General features: G+C 52.5%; 1 protein-coding gene across 1 annotated transcript in view; it reads right to left on the bottom strand.

The window, feature by feature from the left end:
• The window catches only part of LOC138066518 (otoferlin-like), a 180,560-nt gene that overhangs the window by 17,381 nt on the left and 140,340 nt on the right, over positions 1–22,839 (bottom strand). Inside the window, 16 exon segments of the mRNA XM_068936384.1 lie at positions 1,096–1,242; positions 1,704–1,733; positions 3,147–3,277; positions 4,094–4,256; positions 4,548–4,709; positions 6,016–6,135; positions 6,934–7,095; positions 7,639–7,773; positions 9,121–9,245; positions 9,620–9,809; positions 10,199–10,351; positions 11,831–11,947; positions 16,739–16,829; positions 17,303–17,403; positions 17,987–18,107; positions 22,216–22,399. Of these exon segments, the coding sequence (XP_068792485.1) occupies positions 1,096–1,242; positions 1,704–1,733; positions 3,147–3,277; positions 4,094–4,256; positions 4,548–4,709; positions 6,016–6,135; positions 6,934–7,095; positions 7,639–7,773; positions 9,121–9,245; positions 9,620–9,809; positions 10,199–10,351; positions 11,831–11,947; positions 16,739–16,829; positions 17,303–17,403; positions 17,987–18,107; positions 22,216–22,399 (2,132 nt within the window).

Below are 22,839 nucleotides of genomic sequence, written 5' to 3'. Positions count from 1 at the left end.
AAATGAACAACGAGTGGCCAGTTGCACTGAGCTCTCTGTGCTCATTGAAAGTGCCTAGCTTAGGGGTCGCAGCTCTCCCTTTCTCCTTTGAGCAGGGAGCTAGGATCTAGCCAAACTGGAGAAATCAAAGTTGTTCAACACAGTCTTCAACAGTGACGCTGCTAAATAACTGTGCTCTGAATACAAACGAGACACAAAATAAGTACACTCAAGGAAGAGAAATCCTGCTCAGCTCTGCCAGGTGAAAGCCTGGTTGACAGTCAGGCAAGGCTGGCGAGAAAAGCAGCATGGCCCCAAGCCTTTGGCCACAAGGCTACCCCGGTCTCTGCAAGAACAGCCTATTGACAGCTAAAGCACTTTTACCTCTCTCTTGCACTTGTTTAAATTGTGTGTCCATCCAGGAAGCTGGACAGAGCCCAGGCAAGTGGGGATGGCTCTAGGGTATCCAAGGAGCAGTTCCCAAGGCCAGGGATGTTGCCAGTGCAAAGAGCCTTTAGTTTTAGGTGGTTCTGTGTAACAGCGGAGGATCAGGCCCCACAGGAGAAAAGAAACACCCTCTCCCTCACTGTACAATTTTTCAGCACTGGTACGTGAGCAGGAATTCTCACAAAGGCAGGGCTCAGCCATGAGCAGGACTGTGTGCGAGGGAGAGTCTCTCGCAGGGGATGGGGCAGGAGGACGTGTCTATGTTTGCATGGCATCCTTGTGCACTTGGGCAGTTCGCAGCTGAGACACTGGGAAGATGACTGGGCTGGTACCAGAAAGGGAAACGGAATGAGCACCTGGCTGGCGCAAGCCCACGTGCCCCTTACCAGCTCGGCAATGATCAGGGAGGCAACAGACAGAAACAGCAGCTGATCGCTGCTTTTCTACCACCCCATTTTTCACACTGGGGATGGGGACTTCAATACACATACTTCCCCTCCTTCCTTAGGCCAGTGGTCCCAGCCTTAGTGCTGGGAATGGGCACTGTTTGCATTTCAAAAGCAGTCCACTGCTGTGCTGTCCCAACAGATGTTGGGACTGTGCTGTTCTGCTGGAAATAGCCGAGACCTTGCAGGCAGGGAACATCTTCCTGCACCCCCCTACATGCACCCCTCCACTGCTCTCAATTGAAGCAAAATACTTGGACCACCAGTCCAGCATGCTCTCATCCGGCTCCTCCTCTTCTCCTTCCTCTCCTCCTCCTGCTCCTCCTCCTCCTTTCTTCTTCTTCTTCCTTTTCTCCTTCTCTTCCTCAGACTGCAGGAACAAAGGAAGCAAAGACAGAGGAGAAGAGGGATCAGATGGAAGCAAGATGTCTCTCAAAGGGCCAAGGTGATAGGTAAATCCCTTGAGAAGGCAGAACCCTGTATCATTAGCACCTGCCACCTTTCACAACAGGCTCTGAGTAGCAAAGGGAGCTGCCCAAGGCTCCAGAGAGACAGTGTCAGAGTCCTAAACCAGAGATGTCCTCATCCCTTTTCCACCATCCCTTTCACTCATGCATTTCCCAGGCTGAAGCACCTGAAGCTTACATGGTACCAGGCCCCCTGTCCCAGCAAGGTATCCTGAGCCCGCTCAGTGCCTCACCATTAAGCCTTTGGGAGGTGGTACCACAACCACATAGTTGTGGTGGGAATAATCATCATGCACACTCTCAGGGTGCTGTCTCTCCTGCTCCTCCCAGCCCAACTATGCTCGGAAGCAGATCCGTCACTTACCACCTCCACCTTCACCACTGCATCCGAGTTCTGCCACCAGGGCTAAAAGGGAACAGGGAGAGGGAACAGCAGGCTAGTGGGCAACTGCACCGCCAAAAGGCAGCAGAGTACAAAGGCACACAGACACACACGTGCACAGTGAGCTGCGAGAAGTCACAAACAGCTCCCCACGGTTGCAGGAAGCAAAGGCCTTGAAGGAACAGCCCTGGCTGGGAAGCTCTACATACAAGGGAGACGTCTGCTGGGACACATCAAACCCATCTCCTCTTGGGAGAGCTCTGCTAATGAAGAACCCCAATCCCAAACAATGAGAGCACGGGCCTGGAAAGATACCTGGGCCTTCAGTATGGATAAAGACTGCTTTGCTCCCTTGGAGCTTCTTTTTGTCTAGCTAAGGAGGTTTGCAAGTTTTTGTGGTACATTTCCCGAAGCCAACAAGCATGTGCATGCCAGGGCTTTTCACACATGCACACATGCTCTGGGGGTCCTCCTGAACACAGCTGGGCCAACAGACTCCTTGTGAATGCAAATGCAAGTGACAAGAGTTTTTTGTGCACCTGCTAGGAACTCTAGGTAGAGGTGCATTTGTAAATCCACCAAGGACTTGTGGGTTGTACGGGTGTGTGTGTGTTTATGCACATGTGCATCTGTGCAGAAGTGGCTTTGTATGTGCTGTGGTCTTTCTGTAAATGTGCCCATGAGGGGCCATGGATATGCATGCACATTTGGAGCCCGCAATGTGCCCATAGGCACATGCATGCACACATGCTGCTTGCCTGCAGAGGAGGACATGTCCCTACAAAGGGCTTCCTGTAGAGACACAGGCATTTCTTTTGGTAGAGAGCGCTCTGGAGTAGACAGCTACAGGAGGGTGCTCCAATTTCCATTCTGGGCAAGAAAACGGTGACAGGCTTATTCAACACGTGAGCAAAGTCTGACTCCTCAGGGACACGTTGCTTGTCACATGTGCAGACTGCTGATTTTTCAGGGCAGACCCAGTAGGTCTAGAGGGCTCTGCCTGCATCAGGATGACTCTGTGTGCCTGGATCAGCCCTGTGCCACATGCATCTGAGGTGCATGCATCTCGAGTCTGCACCATTCACAGAACGATGGTTCAGACAGAGCAACACAGGGGCAGGGTTATGCTCATGGGGGCTCATTCCTATTTAACTGTCTTCACAGGAAAACGTACAAATACCTCATTTTCTTAGCCCAGGACAGGCTGTCTTGGGGCAGCAAGCACCAGCTGAGTTCAGCCAGGACAGGACAGGACGTGACTGATTAGTGCAACTAACTATGACCCCAAGGCCTTTAATTCCAGGCATCAGTCCAACTACATGCCCAACAGCACAAGGTGGCCTCTGCTTGCGGGGGGATCAACCAGTTATTGACAATGCAGTGAAGACAGACATGCTAAAGTAGTGCCGACACACGGATACTCACAGCTTCCAGCTTCACCATGGTCTCCATCTTCTTGATGGGAACCTCAGGTTCCACCTTGACAACAAGCTCTCCTGTGGGGCAAGAGGGAGGACCTCTGATGGCCATTGCCAGAGAGCCATTGAGCAGTTCAACTGGACAGAGGACAGAGAAAGACAGACAACAAGAGAGAAAGGATAGTGCAGAGTGGAAACTGAGAGCTCAAGTGCGATCCTACAGGATTCAGACAGGAGTGGCATGTGACCCTCTTGTTCAGAGAAGGACCAAAGCACGGAAATTAGTACACTGGTTGGGATTCAAACACTGGCCACCTCAGTGCCAGGAACACTGCTGGTCTTGCTGCTGTCCCCATGACTTTTCAGGTCTCCTTGCTACAAACGTCCACAGGGAAGGCACCTCCACCTAAGCAAGCCATCCCAGGCTCTCGTTATAATCGCCAGAGATCTAAGTAATTCAGTCTAGTCTAGAGCACAAGGCCCGTGCCCTGGACAGAAAAGCTACTTGCAATGACACAACGATGAGTCCAGCCCTCCAGGCTGCATTAAGTGTATTGACTATATCTCTTCCACGGGAGCCTGAGCTGTCTGTCCTGAGCAAATTCATCTCCCAGTCCTAAGGAACAGTTGGAGATTGTAGAGCCACGGAAACACAGCTGTGTTAGTGGTGAACCAGGCTTTCTTGTCTGACAGGTGTCAGGAAGAGTAGGCAGTTATCACAGTGAGACCCATGGATCAAACCAATCAAAAGGCAACGATGACCTCATGCCCCCACGGCTTCCCAACCCCTTGATGTGAACCTTGAATCCTAATTCATTTAACAACCAAGCAGACAATGCCCCATAGTCCTTACAACCCACTACCCATCTCCCTTCTTTTCTATATCGCTCACTTGTGTGCGGTGCCCCACCAATGACCCACACCAGCCTGTTCCTCTTGGCCCAAGCCTGGTACCTGTCATATTCCAATGGTGGGCTGCCTTCTCTGGTGGGCGACAGATGAACTTTCAGACGGAGCTGACAGCATGGGACCCCACTAGGGTATAACGCCCAAAAGCCCGGCACTCCACCACTCGGATGTGGAGGGGCGGGTGAAGCAGTTCATTCTCTGGGAGGTCCTGGAAGCAAAGGGGTCCTGGTTATCAAGGGCTGCATGTAGGCTACAGCATGTCTATTGTGGTGGTTGCCAGTAGGGACTCAAAGAGAGATCATGTTGGAGGAAGAGGTCTCATGTAACTCCAGCAGAGCTGGGCCTGGGAGCCATCACAGAAAGGGGATCCCCAACTAGGCTGGAGATCACTTCCTTTACTATCGTGGGCAAACGGAAGCAAGGGGCCAGCAGCCACAATTTGAGCTCCAGCCAAGCCTGGATTTTGGCCAAGGGCTCAGAGGAAAGAGGCAACACTCACCACTCCCAACCGCTTGACTAAAGGGCTGAAGTTGGCGCTTTTCTTGTAGTTCTGGATGAGAGCTGACTGGACCCCCTTTCCAGTACACTCAATGTCCATGCGGGGCCGCTCCACCTGAGCCACGTTCACTCTCTTCAGGTCTCTGAGTCCCCAGAACAACATCTAGGGCAGCAGGAGGAGGAAAGGCATACAGGTGAGAAGAACTGCCCCCAACTGCTGCCAGACCTCTTTGCTGGAGCCAAAGGAGTTGGCTTTCCTCATCCCCTGGGAGCAAGGATCCCTCACGGCACACAAAATCACCTGGGCAGCAATGGAGCCCTCAAGCTTCTTTTCCTTCTCCATGCGGCTCTGGCATGCAGCATGCTCTCTCACTGACCCCACACAAACCACCCCATGACTCACCTGCAACAGCCTAACATCTCCTTTCCGATGCCCTCAGCACTCCTCTCCTAGCCCTCTTCTGCCCTCAGACTCCATAGAGCAGGACCACATCAGTTTAGTTTAGCTCATCTGCAGTGGCTCTTCATTCAGCACTGGCAGCATTTTGTCAGAAACAGGGAAATGACTGCCTCCTCCCCTTTCCTTTCTTGGGATAAGAGACCAACACCATGATTAAAAGTCCCCCTGAAACGAGCTTTTTCCACCTCCTGTCCCCCCATGGCCATATTCACACTGCGCACCAGAGGAATAGTATTTCTTTGACCAGATGAAAAAGTCTACAAAACGTGGACGTAGGATCTCTTTAGAGCCCCTGGGGATCCGATCAGCAGCATCTCCTCCTAGCAGAGACACCTACAACAGCCGGGTGAGTCATGCACCAAACCTCACTGTCTCTATTGCCCACATCACCATTGTCTACCAAGTCAGCCTAGGGTGAGGAGCCCTGATGGATGTGTCACCATATCTCACTAGAGAGAAGCAGCAGGCATCCTGTCCTTGAGGTCCAAGATAGGTCAAATGAGCTTCAGGCTACCAATCTTGGGTTTTTCCCCTCCCACCAATACTAAGGGAGAGTCAGCGTGACTACTTCAGGTGTAGGTGTACACCCCTAATGTGCATTCCTCTGAATTGCAGACCAAGTGCCCTCTACTGCAGCTCCTAGGCTTGCTATGGTGCCCACAGTTAAGAAAGCAAGTAGTAATCCAGTCATCCTGCTTTTTTTTTTTTTTTTTTAGGGCTGCTGCAGCTTAACTCCCTGTGCAGCTAGTACAGGCAGGTCCTTGCAATCCAAACATCTGGCTGTAGGTGCTTAACTTGTCATCAGAACCTCTAAGATCCCTCCTGGCCTTCAAACACCCACTGACAGAGTCTTCTGCCTTACATCACCCTCGCCTAACAGCTGGAGCCCTCATAATGGGATCTGGTCGAGGCCATGACAACACAGTACCTTCTGCTGTGTAGCCATCTGGCTGCGCAGCATTCAAGTCTGGTGCCCCAAGACGAACTCCTCTGCTGTCAACGCATTTGCCTCCACTCTGTATTTACTCAGCACCAGACGAATCCCCAGTGGCACTGGCAGGATGGGACCCCTGTCAATGCCTGTGGGCCCATCGACACGAGGCAGGTCTGACTTGCCCCCAGCTCCAATCTGGAAGAGATGCATCACGGATTAAGGTCTGCTTTTTTGAACTGGGGGAACCGGCACACCCTGCTCTCCTGCACTGGGTCTGTAGAGTCTTAGATGATTCAGCAATCCACTGACTGTACAGTACAGGCACTTTGGGAAAAGGTGTTCATAGGAGCAGAAGAGGTGGTGCTATGCTTCCACACAGGGCACATTCAGCAGCAAAGCAAACTTCCAAGCCCACCCACTAGTGCAGCTGACAGGCTGATACGGACAGGCTTTGGCCAGCTCAAAGCCTGAGCAAAGCCAGCAGGTCTCTACTCCACCACCTTCAACCACTCCAGGCATCTCCTGCTCTGTCTAGTCAATGGAAAGAGAGGGATACCTACAGAGAGAGATTAGCCCCCACCCTGAGCTCCTTGTCAAAGATGCTTAGCATACACCATCTTCCTCTATGAGAACTCACACCCCTTTTACCTGGGACCTTCCCATTGACATCTCTTGAGAGAACCAAGACTCCCAATGACAGCTTCCATAGCCCAGGGATGTTGCAGAGACTTTATGCTGCTGCAACGCTTTAGTAGGGTTCTCTGCCAGAAAGAAGCTGGCATTCACTGCACACCAGCATAACTCTGCAGGAGCTGCCCTCACACTGAGCTGCGAGTAGCTATACTACACCCTGCTAGCTTTTCTAGGATGCATGAACTAACCACTCTTTGCAGCACCTCAGAAACAGAAGCGTGGATTAAACGCGGTTCTCCCCCACACCCCCTCCCGCTCTCTTCCCTCCCTCGGTCTGGGATGGCTCTGTCCAGCTGCTACCTGCAGTAGCTCAAAGGCAGCCAGCAGGTCGCCTGCTGTGGAGTTGCCCCGGTATATCTGGTAGCACTCCAGCTGCGGAGGGAACCGTGGAGGGCAGTACTGTTCATCTGACATCTTCACCACAGGTTGGGCAAAGGTGCGGCCCATCAAGTCAGCTTTGCCCTGGCCAGGCAAAGACAGCACTCGGGTTTTTAGCATCGGGCTTCTTGTCTGCCTTGAGAGACCAACCAAAGGTCTCCACAGTTAGCCCCACAGCACTCTCCAGTATGGGCAGAACAGGATCAGTCTGCTGCACGTACGTGACCAAAGCTCAGTGCCACCTTTCACTGGTGCCTTTCCATCCACGAGGCCTTTCCTAATGCACCAACATCTTTAAGGAAGGTGAAGGAGGTGGCCCAGGGTTGGGGCAGCAATGAGGCCAGGACTGAGCACTGCTCTACAGGGAGAGACTACAGTAATATATCCTTGCCTCCAGCCTCACCTGAACTCTTGCTTCTGGCTCCAAACATAAGACACCAACGAGTGCAAGAGATCAATTAGCAGCAGAGGCTCCTAGTTTCTTCTGTGCCCTGGGAAACAGGGAGGAAACATCTTCCACAGGTCAGGAAAAACACTTCTTCTCACATCTGCTGCACCAGCTGCCTTGCCAGGAGTGATCTCAGTACCTGAATCAGAAATGCTTTCCTCTGCTGAGATTCATCTTACCACTGGGTCCTGCTCATAGATCTCAATGACAACTATGGGAGGGTCGTCCCGCATTTCGTGAGCTTCTCCGTATAGCTCCACATTGTCAAAGACCAGCAGCTGGTCCCAGCTTGGGCAAAGGCTTTCATTGAGAACCTGGAGGAACAGAAACAGCATTTACCACTACAGCTAGGAGTAGCAGCCAGGGCCTAAGGCTCTGAACAACGGGAGCAGAGAGGATATTGATCTCAGTTTTCCTGCACCAGGACTTTTGCAGCGCTGCGAGCAGCGGGGAGGTTACTTTGAAAATATGAGGGGATTTATCTTGGGTCACATTGCATGTCCACAACATAAAGGCTCCCTTACTTCATGGTAGGCACCCCAGGATCCCTGACTAGGGAGGGGAGAGAAAAGAAATCTCTTTATGGCACCGCTTGTCTCTTCCTAAGGTGTATGGCTAAAATAGATGAGATGTATTTTGTCTTGTAAAGGTCCTTTTCTCCCCACTGCTTATTCAGAGAATTGAGGCAGCTCTGATGCAGATGCTGGACACTGTGGCAGTCTGCAGTCTATTGGGTATTAATGCTATTGCCAAGCAGTGCTTTGGATCACAGATATTTACTGGATCATACTGTGAAGGCACCTGGGGCTAAACCCATTAGAGGGTTGATGGCTTATGGGGCAAGAGACAGGAAAGAGCCACATTAGGATCTGAAGCCTGATCCAAAGGAAGGGGAATTACAGGTCTAACTCGCTTGGCAGATCTTGACCCAAGATACTTGCAGCTCCCAGAGTTCACCCCTTGCTCTGATGGTCTAATTTTCTCTGCCTGAGCATCTGCTTCCTTCTGTCAAATCAGGACAAAACAGTACCCTGCAAAGGGGCAGCCACAGGGATGACCCCATTTCCGTGAATGACCCCAGGCCTGGCCTGTCTGAGCCAGGCCACAGGCTGCAACTTCAGTGCTGGCAGCACCCGTAGGCTGGCGCTTGCTCTGCAGGCAAGTGAGCCATAGCGCATCTCCCATGGACTCTCCCAGGAAAAAACAGCAGGCAGGCACAAATTATCCCCAGCTTCCACGAGGTTTGCTAAAGCTCGGCAGCCTTCAGCACAGGAAGAGATGGCACAGAAACACCTCCTGCTTCCTGTAGGGTCCAGTTTCTCTTCACCAGGCAGCTGAAAGCTCAGTCACACAGAAACGGGGTGGCTGTGTGCTTGTGCCCAGGGACATGCAGTGAAAGGGCTGTTGGACTTGCCTGCAGCTGGGGAAGAGACTTCCAGCAGGCAACCTTGCACTCAAAGGAAGCTCGAGATAGATAGTCAGGCCCCAGTGCTATGGCTGCTTTTGCACCCCAGGACCCCACGGTCAACCTGATCCATGATTCAGCAGGAGTCAGGAGACCCAGCCCCATGGCAGGGCAGCAGGATGGACAGATGAGAGGACAAGTACCACATTCAACCCCAGGGATTGCCCACTCCTCCAGGTCAGGAAATAGTGTTCACCTCGGTGCATTGGCTCTGGGTGAGGAAGACAACTCGGGCAAAGGGAGCCAAAAGGCCACTACTGTCAGCAGCAAACAAACTCCTGGCCTGGTACATGTGGGCTCGCAGCTGGAACACCTGCTTCTCTGTGACAGAGAGAGGGGGAAGTGAGACAGCTTGGGATGCATCCCTGGAGCTTAGCCATGGAGAGCAAGGTCTCAGAGGCACACTTTTGCTCAGGGCCAACACGGATGAAGGAAGTCGGCTTAAAGCATGGATCCTGAATGGATATGGACTTCTTCAGGGTCCTGCTCACGATGTGCAGAATGACAGCTGGGAATGGGGTAAGGAGAAGGGCGCAGAAGTCCCCCACCCCAGCTCCCCACGGGAACAGTGGGAGACCTCAGACTGGCACATGTGGAAGTATTTCCCATATTTCCCCCTCAGTTCCTGCAGGTCCTTGGCCCAAGTGGTGTTGAACCAGGCTCCCGCCTGCCTTTTCCATAGCCTGCCCTCTTACTCGTGTAAAGGAGGCTGATGCGTGGAAAGGATGGCAGGTTTGGGCCTCTGGCTGTCATCTTCTCCTCAAAGACACAGGGCACGCCGCTCAGGAAGTCGTTGCGCTGCTTGTTGAGGCCCAGCCACAAGTAAATCTCCATCTTGGCCTGAACTGTCCAGCCTGCAGGTCCAAAGCCCCTCTTCCCAGGTAGCTGGGCACAAGGGACAAGAGACTTTACAGGGACATAGGAGGGGCCTTAGAGATTGGACAGACCACCTCTTGCAGTGCCCACCACCTTCTGCGGCCTCACCTTGTACCGCTGCTCCTTAAACCCAGGGACCCACCCCTTATCATTCTGGATCACGTCCGCTACTCTTTCTCATGCATCATGTTCTTCCCAGCACACTGGCTTCCTCTTCTCAAGCCACTAGCTCCCCTCCCAGCAAACTCAATAGGACATCTCTCTCCTTCCAGACCTCTATCACCTACCAGACCACCTGGTACCCAGCTCTCTCATCTCCACCCCCATCCCCCCGATTCTGTCTCTGCTTCACCTCCCTCCTTGTGGTTTCAGCTCCCCCAAGGAAGACGGGCAGGCACCCTCAGGAAGACGGTCTTCACTTCGGCCCAGTCCTTTCCCATCTCCTCATCCACAATGCAGCAGAGAATATCCTTGCAAGGGAGACGCCTGTAAGCAATGCGTTTGTTGTTGCTCATCATCCAGATGAAGAGGTCAGCAATGGTGTGCTGGGGCTGTGAACACCAACGAAGAGCCCTGTCAGCATCTTAGCCCTTTCTGACCCCTGACACACTGGCAAGGTGAAGCCTAGCAGGAAAGAAACTGGGATTTACATTTGTTCTGATAAAATTTAAAAAAAAAAAAGAAAAAAAGATATTAACTCCAGATTGGAAGGCTGAAGATTTTCCCTTTCTGTTAGTTCAGTGCCCACGAGGACTGTAGGGCAGGTGCCCTGCACTTCCATTCCCTACAATGGAAGCAGCTCCCTCTCTGGACATCTCCTATCATGCCTTAGAGCCTGCTTTATTTTCTGCTGTGGCAAGCCAAAGCAGAGAAAAGAGTTACTTTATAATGGGCTATTTCACCAAGCCTAGGAGCCTCGCCCATATTGGCAAATGAGAACAGCAAGTGCCAAAACTACAACTTCCACGTGGACCAATAACCCCAAATGGCTGCAGCCACACAGACCCAGGTAGAAATTGCACGAATTTCAGAGGAACTGCAATTTTCTGCAGGAAGGAACAAGAGATTTTGCAGATATAGCATCTTTTTGGAAATTTTGTGAGCAGCTCTAACATATTCGGCTATTAACTGTCACCCATGAGGTGGAGTGAAGCAAGAGTACACCGCAGTGATAACAATTAGATGGCTTCATCTGAAAGCTCTCCAAAGAGCTACCTACTTAACATTTTTCTCTAATTAGCAAAAATCAGAGATGGCTGCAGGCTGCTCACTTGAATATTGGGTGGACATTTGCCACCTTCTGGGGGCTGCTCCCCTGGGGAATTGCACGGCCTTGTCACGGCTCAAGGCAGGCAAAACCATCCTCTAGCTCAACTGCAAGAGGACCCAGTTCTGTTACTGTCTGGGAAGGGCTCTTCAACTTATATTAATGCTCATCCTTCCCAATCCAGGAGCGTATAGGCAAACCTGGGAGGCACGGGGCAGTTTATAGACAGACTACACAAAGTTGCCAGATGGTGAAAAGTATACTGGTGACCTATTTCAGGCCAGGGCCCTGCCTCAGGCCCTGGGCCAGGCTGGGAAACGCCCCCACCTCAAGGGGTCCCATCCAACCGGCTCCAGGGATGCCCTGTCCAGGGCTAAGCCTGGCCTCACCTGCGGACGGGTTAGGGCTGGGCATTTTGGCTTGGGCTCACGGTGCACCAGGATGGACAGCCAGGGCTCAGTTCCCACCACAGACTGGTTAATTAGCACACGAGATATAACTGGTGTAGTCAGTGGAGGGAAGTGGTCATGCTGCCTTGGCTGAGCACTTCTATTAGGTGGTCTGAAGAGAGGTCTAAGCACTTGTCTTGACACAGGAGGAACATACAGGTCCTTTAGAAAAGGAGCAGAGCCCAACAAAGGTCTTGTCTTCTTGGACTGGCTCCTTGCAGAAGACCTGTGTCACCAGGGAACTCTCCTGCACGCAGGATTTGCCCATAAGCTGACCCAGCTAACAGGCACTCTCCCTGTGGAGGGCAACTCACCTCATCAGCTAACAACCAGAGTTTCTGGAGGAAGTTTTGCACCAGCTTCACCTTGTCTTTCATGGTGGTGTTCTTCACCTGCGAGCGCAGAGTCGTGGCTTGCTGCCCCACATTTTCCTGTGATTAAAAGGGAGCCCAGGACACATTGTGAATGAGAGCACAATGGAGCACAGAGAAGGCAAAAGCAGCCAGACAGGTCTCCCTGCGTTTAGGAAGGCGTGGTGAGGACACAAATGCCTTAGTCCTGCCATGTGCATCCAGATGATGGTACTTCTGGCGCCCCTTTGGTAACCTCAGCAGGATATAGGAAGGGTCCACAGCACAGAGGTTTCTGCCCCAGCAGGACGTGCCATGGGACAGAGAGGTGTCAGTTGTGCTTATGGCATTTTGCAGTGGCTTCAAGCCTTGTCTTAAGCATGGTCTCTCCCCTTTCCCTGACTCCACTACAAATCAGCATCTGGCAGTTCAGAAGAGGGGACATAGAGGCTTCCACAGGTCACATTCATCACTCTGTTGTATGCAGCTGGCTAAGGAAGCTTCATTGCGTCAGCTGGATAAACCACTTGGTCTTTGTACAGCTCCTTTCCAATACGTTGGCCTACCAGCTCCAAATACCCAGGCTAGAGCTAGCCCTGCAGCATCTATACTCGGCAGAGTCCCCTACATTCCTGCTTTCCCCTCTCCTGAACTCTTTGACAATAAAGCGACTCCTTTTCTGCACTCCGGGATTTCTTCCCAATGAAAAGCAGAGCGTGATGGAGGGGACGTAGTGGTGTGGACCCAAGGGTCATGTGGGACCTGTGCAAGACAGGAAGTGCTCTTGGGTCCCCCTCTTTAGCAATAAACCTCAAACCACCAATCCGCAGAGACTGGAAGTCAAGACCCCTAAGGACCAAGGTTCCCCACCGCATTGGGGCCTGGGCTGACAGACAGCTCTCCTGTGTGAGGTGTGCTGTGGTTGACCAGTTGCGTCACCAGATAAAGGAGTTACAGGAGGAGGTTAGTAGGCTGCATAGCATCCAAGAGGATGAGCGGGAGATTGACAGGGCGTTCTCGGAGACTGTTCAGCTCCGGGAGTCCCCTGTCCCCACTGCAGCGGAGGTGTCAGAGGGCTCAGCACCATGTGTAAAGGTGCATCATAACGCTGTTGAAGAGGGCTGGAAGCTGGTGACCTCTCGTAGAAAGAGAAAGGCTCTTGCTCCTCCTCAAGACTTACCCTTGAAGAAGAAGTTTAGCGCCCTCCAACCCGAGGAGGAGCTGGGCATGGCTCCAAGGGAGGCAACTGGCCTGGCAGACCCTGTGCCGTGCAGGAACCCCCGGAAGAAACGGCGAGTGATTGTTGTGGGTGACTCCCTACTGCAGGGGACAGAGGCACCTATCTGCCGACCTGACCTCTTGTCCAGAGAGGTTTGCTGCCTGCCAGGGGCTCGAATAAGAGATGTCGTGGAAAGACTGCCAAGGCTTGTCCACGCGTCGGACTACTACCCTCTGCTGATCTTCCATGTGGGTGCTAATGACACGAAAGGCAAACTGGAAACCATCAAACGGGACTTCAGAGCTCTGGGAATGATGGTCAAGGGTCTGGGAGCCCAGGTTGTTTTCTCCTCAATCTTGCCTGTGAGGGGAAAGGACAGGAGGAGGAGTAGACGAGTTGTCCAAGTTAACAGCTGGCTGCGCCGCTGGTGTTGGCAACAGGGCTTTGGTTTCTATGACCATGGGACCCTGTTTGAAGATCAACAGCTGATAGGGAGTGATGGGATCCACCTTACCAAGCGGGGCACGCGCGTCTTTGCCAACAGATTGGCCAGCCTGGTACGGAGGGCTTTAAACTAGGCAAGATGGGGGAAGGGGAGTGGTATAGTGGCAGGGGAGTCAGTAAAACACCGCTCAAGTCAGGATGCCTCCAGCGGGTGCATACAACCAGGGGAGACAGCATGCAATGTGGCTATGGAGGATCCTCTTGCACCTCTTCTGGGAAGCCTGCGTGCTTGACTGGCTCTCTCAAATGCCTGTATACCAATGCACGCAGCATGGGGAATAAGCAGGAAGAGTTAGAGATCTGTGTGCGGTCGCAGGGCCATGATCTCATTGCGGTTGCAGAGACATGGTGGGATAGTTCACATGACTGGGATGCGGTCATGGATGGCTATGTGCTTTTTAGGAAAGACAGGCCAGGAAGGCGAGGTGGTGGAGTTGCTCTTTATGTGAGGGAGCAACTAGAATGTATGGAGCTCTGCCTCAGGGTGGATGAAGAGCAAGTTGAGAGCCTATGGGTAAGGATGAAAGGGCAGGGTAACATGGGTGACACTGTTGTGGGGGTCTACTACAGGCCACCTGATCAGGAGGAAGCCATAGATGAGGCCTTCTACAGACAGCTGGAAGAAGCCTCACGATCACAGGCCCTGGTTCTCATGGGAGACTTCAACCACCCTGACATCTGTTGGGAAGAGAGCACAGCTAGGCACAAACAGTCAAAGAGGTTCCTGCAAAGCATTGATGATAATTTCTTGACTCAGGTGGTGGAGACGCCAACGAGGAGAGGTGCAATGCTAGACCTTGTACTAACGAACAAAGAAGGTCTAGTTGGAGATGTGAAGGTTGGAGGCAGCCTTGGCTGCAATGACCATGAGATGGTGGAGTTCAGGATCCTGCGAGGAGGGAGCAGGGCAATGAGTAGGATTGCAACGCTGGACTTCAGGAGAGCTGACTTTGGCCTCTTCGGGGACCTACTTAGGGGAATCTCCTGGGGTAGGGCCCTAGAAGGAAGAGGGGTCCAAGAAAGCTGGTTAATATTCAAGCGTCACTTCCTCCAGGCTCAGGATCAGTGCATCCCTCTGAGGAAGGAGTCCAGCAAAGCGGGCAGGAGACCTGCATGGATGAGCAAGGAACTCCTGGCCAAACTCCAACAGAAGAAGGAAGTGTACAGAATGTGGAAAAGGGGACAGGCCACTTGGGAGGAATACAGGGACGTTGTCAGAGCGTGCAGGGATGCGACAAGAAAGGCTAAGGCCCAGTTGGAATTAAATCTGGCAAGGGATGTCAAGGACAACAAGAAGGCCTTCTTCAAATACATCAATAGCAAAAGGAAGACTAGGGAAAACGTGGGCCCGCTGCTGAATGGGGCAGGTGCCCTGGTGACAAAAGATACAGAGAAGGCAGAGTTATTGAATGCTGCCTTTGTTTCAGTCTTCACTGCTAAGGCCAGTCCTGAGGAATTCCAGACCTTGGAGACAAGAGAGGAAGGCTGGAGAAAGGAAGACTCTCCCTTGGTGGAGGAAGATCAGGTTAGAGATCTTTTGTCCAAACTTGACATCCATAAATCCATGGGCCCCGATGGGATGCACCCACGAGTGCTGAGGGAGCTGGCGGATGTTATCGCTAGGCCACTCTCCATCATCTTTGAAAGGTCATGGCAATCAGGAGAGGTGCCTGAGGCCTGGAAGAAAGCCAATGTCACGCCAGTCTTCAAAAAGGGCAAGAAGGAGGAGCCAGGGAACTACAGGCCTGTCAGCCTCACCTCCATCCCTGGAAAGGTGATGGAACAGCTCCTCCTGAAGGTCATCACTAAGCATCTGGAGGACAAGAAGGTGATCAGGAGTAGTCAGCATGGATTCACCAAAGGGAAATCATGCTTGACCAATCTGATAGCCTTCTATGACGGAATGACTGGCTGGGTAGATGAGGGCAGAGCAGTGGATGTTGTCTACCTGGACTTCAGCAAGGCTTTGGACACTGTCTCCCATCACATCCTCCTAGGTAAGCTCAGGAAGTGTGGGCTAGATGAGTGGACGGTGAGGTGGGTTGAGAACTGGCTGGATGGCCGAGCACAGAGGGTTGTGGTGAATGGCGCAGAGTCAAGTTGGAGGCCTGTGGCTAGTGGTGTCCCCCAGGGGTCAGTCCTGGGCCCAGTCTTGTTCAATATATTCATCAATGACCTGGAAGAAGGGACAGAGTGCACCCTCAGCAAGTTTGCTGATGATACTAAACTGGGGGGAGAGGCTAACACACCAGAAGACTGTGCTGCCATTCAGAGGGACCTGGACAGGCTGGAGAGGTGGGCGGAGAGGAACCTCATGAAGTTCAACAAAGGCAAGTGCAAGGTCCTGCACCTAGGCAGGAATAATCCCATGCACCAGTACAGGCTGGGGACTGACCTGTTGGAAAGTAGCTCTGCCGAGAAGGACCTGGGAGTGCTGGTGGACAACAAGTTAAACATGAGCCAGCAGTGTGCCCTTGTGGCCAAGAAGGCCAATGGTCTCCTGGGGTGCATTAGGCAGAGTGTTGCCAGCAGGACGAGGGAGGTGATCCTGCCCCTCGCCTCAGCCCTGGGGAGGCCTCACCTGGAGTACTGTGTCCAGTTCTGGGCTCCCCAGTACAAGAGAGACATGGCACTCCTGGAGAGAGTCCAGCGGAGGGCTACCAAGATGATTAGAGGGCTGGAGCATCTCTCCTATGAAGAAAGATTGCAAGAGCTGGGCCTGTTCAGCCTGGAGAAGAGAAGATTGAGAGGAGATCTCATCAACGTGTACAAGTATCTGAAGGGGGAGTGTCAAGAGGATGAGGCCAGCCTCTTCTCCATGGTGCCCAGCAACAGGACAAGAGGCAATGGGCAGAAACTGAACCACAGGAAGTTCCATCTGAACCTGAGAAAAAACTTCTTCACTGTGAGGGTGACAGAGCATTGGAACAGGTTGCCCAGAGAGGTGGTGGAGTCTCCTTCGCTGGAGATATTCAAAAGCCGTCTGGATGTGATCCTGGGCAATATGCTCTAGGTGACCCTGCTTGAGCAGGGAGGTTGGACTAGATGATCTCCAGAGGTCCCTTCCAACCTAAACGATTCTGTGATTCTGTGATTGATGGGGACCAGCCCCATTCCCGAATCTTCCTCCCCAGCTGAATCACACTTACCAGCTCCCTCATGCAGGACTCGAGTCTTTCTCGATCCAGCCTCGTGCGGGAAGAGTGGTGCCGGTCCTTGTCAGCTAAGGTCACAAAGCGCCTGATGGAAAAGCTCGTCAGCATGAATCCTGCGAGAGCCTGCTGGCTCTCTGCAAGCAGCCTTGCCAGGCTGGATCTCTGCTAGCAGTAGGGCACTTGCCTACACGGAAGCGCCCTTGTTCTTTCAGTGTGCGCTGCAATCGCAGCCAAGTGGCCTATTTACACCCAGCACTCAATGACGTGCATGAGGAGAAGGTACTGCTCAGGCACTAGTCTGTGGAGGCCACAAGACTGAGTCTGTGTGGCTTTCATCACTGGCTGGGGGTCTTTGGAGTTCAGAGGCGAGTACCACCTTGCCCATGCTCCAAGGCAGAAGGCAATCAATATGGTGGTGTGCTAAGCCAAGAAAATGATTGCCTGTCATCTCGGAGCATAACGCAAGGGGAGCTCATGCTCTCAGTCCCATGATCTTGCCCATATCCCGGCTGAGAGCACAGGTCCTTGGTGGGCAGCTTTTGCTAGTCTTTTACTCACAAGCACCCACTGCTCAGCTCCTCCAGGACCCCTCGGAGCCAGCGCTCCAGCTGTGGCTTCTCCGTCTTGATCGTTTCCTGCACATCACTGAGGCCTTCCTCCTGGAATGGCAATGGGGGGGAAGCAGTGAAGGGGGCAGTGGAGCAGAGCCCCACAGCAGGCTGAGGTTTAGCACCACAGCCACTCCATGAAGAGCAGCCCTGGCACTGCCAATAGCACACACCTGCTTCTTCCCCAGGCTTTCCTGCCACAGAGCTCAGCTCTGGCACATGTTTGGCTGGGGGAGGCTGGCTTCAGTTGATGTGAATTTCACCTCTCTCCACCTGCAGGCATCACAAAGGCTCCTCAGCAATCAGTTCAGGCTACAAAGGAGGCTCTGCCACAAAAGGGGCTCACTCCAGGAGTCCAGGCAGGTAAAGTCTCCCACCTTCCTTCAGCCTTCCGGGGGACACTCTGGGTCTGACCCACACCAAAATTCATTCAACCCCCAGGGTTTGGCCATTCATTCTGTGGAGCGTTTAGTATTGCGGAGCTTCCTCTTTCCTGGCATGAGTTTGATAAAGGCTCTCTGCAATGGTCTGGCCCTGCTTTGTAACAAGCTGCAGAGACATGCAGGGAGCCGGGATGTGCCAGGAATGGCCTACCCCATCCCCTGAGCCAGCTCCATCCCCAGCACATACTGGCCACCTTGTCTGCAATCTTGTCCATGATGGTGGCATTATACAGTCTCCGGCGCTGGTCTGGCCACCAGCTCTTGATGTACCTGCAGGCCTTCTTCTCAAAGTATGGCACGTGGAAGCAGTTCCTGCAACAGGAAGCAGAAGGATGTTCTGTGGTAGGACCACTCCCAGACAGGAATGGCCATTGCCCCCCACCTCTCCCAGCATGTCAGAGCGCTGGGATGGGGAAATGGATATACATGAAGTCAGGCCAAGAGGAAAGGCGCTGGGAGTAGCATATATGAATTGCACGTTCAAGGACAGAGACTCCATCTCTCCTAGCACCCTTCCGCATCTGGAGTACTGTGTCCACATCTGGGCTCCCCAATACAAGAGAGACATGGAGCTCCTGGAGTGAGTCCAGCAAAGGGCCACTACGATGAAGGGACTGGAGCATCTCCCCTAGGAGGAAAGGCTAAGGGAGCTGGGACTCTTCAGCCTGCAGAAGAAAAAATTGAGGGGGAATCTCATCAATGTGGACAAGTATCTGAAGGGAGGGCGTCAAGAGGATGAGGCCAGACTCTTCTGCGTGGTGCCCAGCGACAGGACGAGAGGCAACGGGCACAAACTGGAGCACAGGAACTTCCATATGAATAGGAAGAAAAACTTGTTGACTGTGAGGGTGACAGAGCACGGGACCAGGTTGCCCAGACAGACTGCAGATATTCAAAAGCATCTGGACACAGTCCTGGGAAAAATGTTGTAGGTGACCCTGGTTGAGCGGAGGTGGGGGTTGGACTAGATGATCCCCAGAGGTCCCTTCCAACCACAACCATTCTGTGATTCCTAGCACCAGACCGGTCCCCACCCAAGCCCACAGCTAGGCCAGCCATGCCTGGGGGAAACTTTCCCCTCCCAGCCAAGGCCCACCCAAACTGCCCCCAGGCATGCCCTGCCTGGGTTAACCCCTGCCTCTGCCCAGGGAGGGTTGGGGCTGCATGCATTGGCCAGGTGCTCCAGTGTGACAGCGCATGCAGGCAGACACCATGAGCGAGCACAAGTGAAACCAAAGCACTAACACCCTATTCTGAAAGCCAGCGAGCATTTCTTATAGACCCCCCTGGCCTTCACAACAGGCAGAGGTCTCCGCTGTTTGCAGAGCTGCCAGATTTCCATTCGTCTGTGGGATGGACGTGGCATGGAGAGACAATAGTCATGGCACAGAAAAGGGGTGGGGGGAAGAGCCAGGATCGCAGGCATGCCCTGCAGAACAGGTTCATGCTTCTGGTTTGCCCAAGGCAGCCTGAGCATCCGCTGTGAGCCAGGATTCACCCTGGATAAAGCCACTGCAGATCCTGCTGCAACTGGAATCACCCTTAGGTTACAAAACAGCTTCACTTCATCTTGTGAAGCTATCTGGGTTATTTTTAGCCAGAAGATGTCAGCAGAGTCCCACAGTTGATGGGGAAACTCCCTGTGCTCTGATAAGGCAGTAGGAAAAGCAAAGCCCAGGGGAATACACTCTGTAAAACATCTGTGCTTTCCATCTCCCTTCTGCATTCACCTTCCCAATGGGCTGCTTAACAAGTGCAGCAACCCCAGGCAGACAGTTCTATCTAGAATGCAAACAGCCTTGATTCAGGTTAGTCTCTTCCATTTCCCAGTTGAATTAAGTCAGTCAGTTAATTTTGATTAGCAACATCTATCTGCTGGTATAATAGTTACAATAATCCACTTCCAATACATCTCCTCAGGTTAAATCCGATTAGCCTTCCTGAGTACAAGTCCTTTGTATTCAAATCTTGGCCAGGGATGGCATGCAGCCTAGACACACCAAGACCCGGGTCCTGATCCCATTTGCTTCTGGGCTTTCTGAAAAGCCTTCTGAAGCTCCAGGTGCTTGCGGTAGTGATAGGCGCCACACAGGCAAGTGTGGGACTCAGGATGGTGCAGCCCCTAGAAGAGGGGTTTGCTCTAGGGTGCTCCCCAAGAGTTTAGGAACCCCGGGTGCACCACGGCCAGAGCCACCACACTGTGGGGGTGCCGTAGCCTCATGAGTGCACAGCATGAGTGCAGAGCAAACCTAGTCAGCAAAGGAGAAGGGACACCGCAGACTCACACTCTAAGCATCTGGATACCTTGGAATTGCGCACTGATAGCTGCTGACTGTGCGCACTGATAGCTGCTGACTGTGCAACTGTTAAACATGCACACTGATAGCTGCTGAATATACTGATAAGCATCCTGTTGGCATCCCTACTGTTATCACCTAAGACCATCCGTTCCATTGTCCAGCTATGGTCTGGCACTGATCAATGAACTAAGCCCGGGAAGGATAAAAGACAGCAAGCCACATACCTCTGTGTGGACTCGGACTCACCGTCAGCTGGCCTGCAGACGCCACAACCCACCCATCAGCGGGGACGCCCCTGATGCCAACTGCCAGAGAGAACCTGAATCCTCTTGGCGCAGCTCGAGCGTGGTGAGAACAAGCCGGGGAAAACTATACCGCAGGGCTGGCCCATAAGGACAAGGAAAGGGCGAGAGCGGTCATTATAGCGTGCATCCGAGAGCAGTCATTGTACTGGGCTTCCGTGGCTTAACCATAGAGCTCTGATACGTGGGGGTTTTGGATTCCTTACTATACTTCTTAGCTTTGTTATACTTGTAGATTGTCTGCTGGTCATGGTTTAGTGTTGTCCAGTGTCCGTCATACGTGCAGAACCGCTTAGATCTAATACATTCTTACATCTGACAAAGAACCATCTCTCCAGTTCAGTGCAACTAACCCCAGAATACAAAAGAATCCCGGACGCCCCACTAGTGGCACGTCACAGGTAGAAAGCATCGAGTAGACTCACATTTGCAGCTGTCTGGATCACCTGTCTGTTAGGGTAATTTCTACCTGCACATCGCAAAGAATTGCCTCAATTCTACAGAGGGAGAACCTGAAGCAGACAGAACAGAACTCATCTGCCCAGTGAAACTCACCAGTTTTGGCAGTCCCAGGAATAGGATCTACTTTCCCCATATCCTGATTCTCTGACACTGACACACGAGAACGAGGCATGCCAATAGTTAGAGGGAATGGGAATAGACAGACTGACCAAAAGAGAGAGAGAAGCTACAAATCTAGACACTGAAAGAATTAAGACTTTTACCCCAAACTCCTGCTAACCCATCCTCATGAACTTCCTCCAGCAGTTTCTGCATCCTCCCCTCTCTGTGTTTGTGACCTCGGCTAGCTTTTCAGATCCCAAGTGATTCCAAATGCACCTTGCCCCAGCACAAATTACCTTAATTACTGAAATCTATGCCTTATTTCAAGGTAGACTTTTTGCCAATCTCTAAACGGTCTCCAGGATGCTTTCACATGTCAGGCAGCTAGAGAAATCAAAGACACAAAGCCCAGGCACCTCCCTCCCTCTTTCCTCCCTGATGGGCAGAAGTGCGTTTGTGCATTCACACATTTGCTGTGGCATCAAAGGGTCCTAGGCAGGGACCTGTCTTTTAGGCTGGTTTTCTGAATGTCTGAAACTTGCATGTGCAGCAGTCCATCTGCTTTTTTTAATGCCAACCAATGATTTTTGAATCCACTGGTTAACTTTCCCCTAATTTGCCACAGAGGTAGAGCGTTAAAGGTGTGGATAGCTAGGAGCGCTGGGCACATAACTGGCTGCGTAGATGAGAGAGGCCCTCTGTAGGGTAGGCTGAGAGGTCAACTCAACCTTTATGAGACAACAGGCAATCGACAAGAGTGCTCAGCACTGTAGGCAATGGCGGTGGGTGTTCAGCTCTTCTTAGCTGTAATACCCAAGATGGGGTCTCTACAAGCACTTAGCTAAGCTCCCTTCATAGGGCACGGAGAGCTAGTGGCGGCTGCTGCTGCTCCGAGGGCTGGTTGGCTGAATGACTCTCCAGGTTCCTGGGACTGCACTGACTCCATCTCTGCTGACTCTCGGGGGAGCTCAGATACCTGGCACACACGCCAACACCTTCGGACAAGGAACTAAGTCACATCTCTCCCCACGAGCTTTTAGGTCTGCTGCTCCCATCAGCCTACAGACCGTTCAGAAACCAGATGCTAATTCCCTCTCCTGCAAGGCAAGGGAGCACACTGCCTCTCTGTTTCCCAGCTGCTGGCAGGAGACAGACCTCTCCTACCTCACTACAACACTGCAATGTCCCTTCCCTCATTTTCCCCTTGCCATGCCCAGCAAGGCCGCCCTCTGGTGGCCAGGAGGGCACACTTACCTGTCTGTGACCAGGGGTTTCATGGGTTGAGATGAGCAAAGGGAGACCAGCTCTCCATCCTCATCACCGTCTTCCTCACTTGAGTTCTGCAGCAGCTCAGACTCTGCTTCGTCCCCATCCCCTCCATCTTTCTTCCTCCGCAAGGTAGGCTTGGCCATGCCATCTACGGGAACCAGATTGTTACCTCAGGAAAGAAGTCACGGGGCTATAACTCACACTGGGGTTAAACAGCCTCAGTCACCTGCCTTTAATTCAGGCTGGGGAGCAACTTCCTCTGCAGGAACCATGGGGGACAGTGGAGTTCAGCTTTCTGAAACCCTGACCAGGGATTACAAACTAACAACAGAAATCTGTCCTCTACTCATGCCCCCTTCCTAGCCACTAGAAACATACATCCTTCCTTTGGTGGTTAACCTCTGGAAACGCAAAGCCAGGTGCTCTCAACTGAGAGATGGAGCAGATCCACTGCTGACAGGAGATCACGCAGCAAAGAGCTCATCTGGGGACACACACGGCTTGTGCCAATGAAGTAGCCATCACCTTCTTCCTAAACTGAGAGCCTCGGATGCTCTGTCAAATGTTAGCATGGAAAGAGGGGGTAAACAGCCTGCTTTTGGCCTTGGC

The sequence above is a fragment of the Struthio camelus genome, chromosome 3 (assembly GCF_040807025.1).
Source record: "Struthio camelus isolate bStrCam1 chromosome 3, bStrCam1.hap1, whole genome shotgun sequence".
NCBI lineage: Eukaryota > Metazoa > Chordata > Aves > Struthioniformes > Struthionidae > Struthio > Struthio camelus.
This window is presented reverse-complemented; position numbering and strand designations above follow the sequence as displayed.